The sequence below is a fragment of the Wasmannia auropunctata genome, unplaced genomic scaffold, assembly GCF_000956235.1.
Source record: "Wasmannia auropunctata unplaced genomic scaffold, wasmannia.A_1.0 LD336095.1, whole genome shotgun sequence".
Classification (NCBI taxonomy): Eukaryota; Metazoa; Arthropoda; class Insecta; order Hymenoptera; family Formicidae; genus Wasmannia; species Wasmannia auropunctata.
The window spans coordinates 751,044-753,299 of NW_012026795.1; the positions used below are offsets into that span (position 1 = coordinate 751,044).

Genomic DNA, 2,256 nt, shown 5'->3' on the forward strand with positions numbered 1-2,256 from the left:
GTTTGAACCATCCCAATCAGCAAAGAAATGTTTTTTTAATGTTTCTTAAACGTTTCTTTTTCATTGCAAAAACCGTTTAAAAAACATTTATAAAACATTTAATCAATGGGATAGATCCTTTTTTATTGATTAAAAAAACGTTTTTTTAACATTTAAAAAACGTTTTCTTAACATTTAAAAAGCGTTTATTTTACATTTAAAAATGTTTTTTTAACGTTAATAAAATGTATTTTTAACATTTTATAAATGTTAATCAGAGATACTTAGTCAATTTTTGTATTTGCTAATTAAATAGTAATTTTTTTAATGTATAATAAACATATTTTTATTATTTTCATTTGAATACAAAACTTGTAATTATAAGTAATTATAAAAGTATGTAATTATAAAAAGTAATTATATGTAGTTATATGTAATTATAAAAAATAAGAATAAGTTGAAAATTTGCAGTGTTATTCCGTCGATTTTCAGGATTCCATTTCTTCATCATCGCTTTTAGAAGCATTACTACTTTTACTTGCATCATCGTCGCTTTTCGTATATTTGTTCTCGTCGCTATTATTATTACATCTGTCTGCATCAAAATCATCGTCGCTTTCTATGTCTTCTTCCTTATAGCCGCCGTTATTTTTACACCTGTATAATAATATAATGATAAATAATATAATATAATGATAAATAATATAATGATAAAAAATAAACGTGTAGGTATAAAATATTATAAATACAGATGACTCATCTATCACACACGAAAAAACAATAATTGTAGTGCTCACTTTCTTTTTTGTATCCGTGAGGGGGCTTGAGACAGCCATATTCCGGCTTTCCTGCCAAATATAGTCTCATTAATTTGCGGGAATTTTTGGACCATTACTTCTGTAAATATAAAATGTTACGTGAAAATATCGTATATAAGATAAAAACGTGTCTTACTTTAAAACAATGTAAGTTTACCTAGCATTATTTTATTGATACAATGTCCCTTTAATTTTTGCTTTTCCCCTCTTTGGCCCTTCCAATTGAAAAGAGATGCTAATTTATCATCAAATATGATTCGCATGATCGAATTAATCCTTTTTTGAAGGGTATCACCCACAACTTCTCCACATAGTGATTCAATCTAAATATTTTAAAAAGCTGAGTTATTAATGTAACACAAAATATAAAATAGATAAAGTATTTATATTCTTACCAATCTAGAACGGTAAGTGTCGTCGTTCTTTAATTTTTTTTCAACTGCTTTAAGTTCCTCTACAGTTAAGAGTGGAAATGTATCCAACAAATTTGGACGCTTTTGCGGCAAAGGTTGCTCTTTTGATGGACTTTTATTATTGAGCAGTTCTGACTCTATTAAACTGTTAATAGTTTTCTCTGTTACTTTTTGCATTAACTTACATGACGACAATTGATCTGAAAAAAGAAAAACCAAAAAAGCTCTTATTAATTATCTCAATTTTGATGTACAGAAGTAAATATAAATTTAATTTTAGAAAATTTCAAATTATTACATTAAGAATAATGGAAAGAGAACAAATGGAAAGTTATTAAAGTTTTTAAAAAGATTTACAACTTTTCTGCGACGTAAAATTTTATAAGGGAACTGAGTAACTTTTTTGTTTAAAATTGGAAATATGGATATAATATTTGTTCATGGTTAATACTAAAAATACATAAAAAAATATTTAAAAAATATATAATTTTTTCTTCAAAATGCGTGCGAGTGTGCGCATAAGCTCTGATAAAGTTTAGCTTTTTTGTTGGTAGTCTGCATTTACATATAAAATATCTGATACACTAATGTCATATGTCATATGTCTTATGTCATACGTGTATGTTATTGATGTATGCTAATTCATTTTCATGTATATTATATTCATGTATATACATACATGTATATTACAATATATATTCCATGATTTCTTCATATTTTAGATCTGAACAATAGAATAATTTTGTTGTATAATAGCTCATTTCCTTTAGAGAGGCACTCTATCAACCATCGAGCGAATATTAAATAATCGAATTGGAATTTTGGAATGTCGATTTTATTTTACAAGTCTTGATGGTCGGTAGAATATGTTCTTACAAAAAAAATGAATTAGGATACATCAATAACATATATACGTATGACATAAGACATATGACATATGACATTAGTGTATCAGATATTTTATATGTAAATGCAGACTACCAACAAAAAAGCTAAACTTTATCAGAGCTTATGCACACACTCGCACGCATTTTGAAGAAAAAATT

The 2,256-nt window shown here is 26.2% G+C and overlaps 1 protein-coding gene across 3 annotated transcripts in view; it reads right to left on the minus strand.

Moving 5' to 3' along the window:
- Nucleotides 1-363: 363 nt before the first annotated feature.
- Nucleotides 364-2,256, minus strand: part of LOC105462611 — an 8,326-nt gene continuing 6,433 nt past the window's right edge. For all 3 annotated transcript variants that reach the window (XM_011709318.1, XM_011709317.1, XM_011709319.1), the window contains 4 exons: nucleotides 1,193-1,410; nucleotides 955-1,120; nucleotides 777-876; nucleotides 364-636 (listed from right to left, as the gene is read on the minus strand). In XM_011709318.1, coding sequence (XP_011707620.1) covers nucleotides 468-636; nucleotides 777-876; nucleotides 955-1,120; nucleotides 1,193-1,410 — 653 coding nt within the window. In that variant the 3' untranslated portion in view covers nucleotides 364-467. The remainder of the gene's footprint in view (nucleotides 637-776; nucleotides 877-954; nucleotides 1,121-1,192; nucleotides 1,411-2,256) is intronic.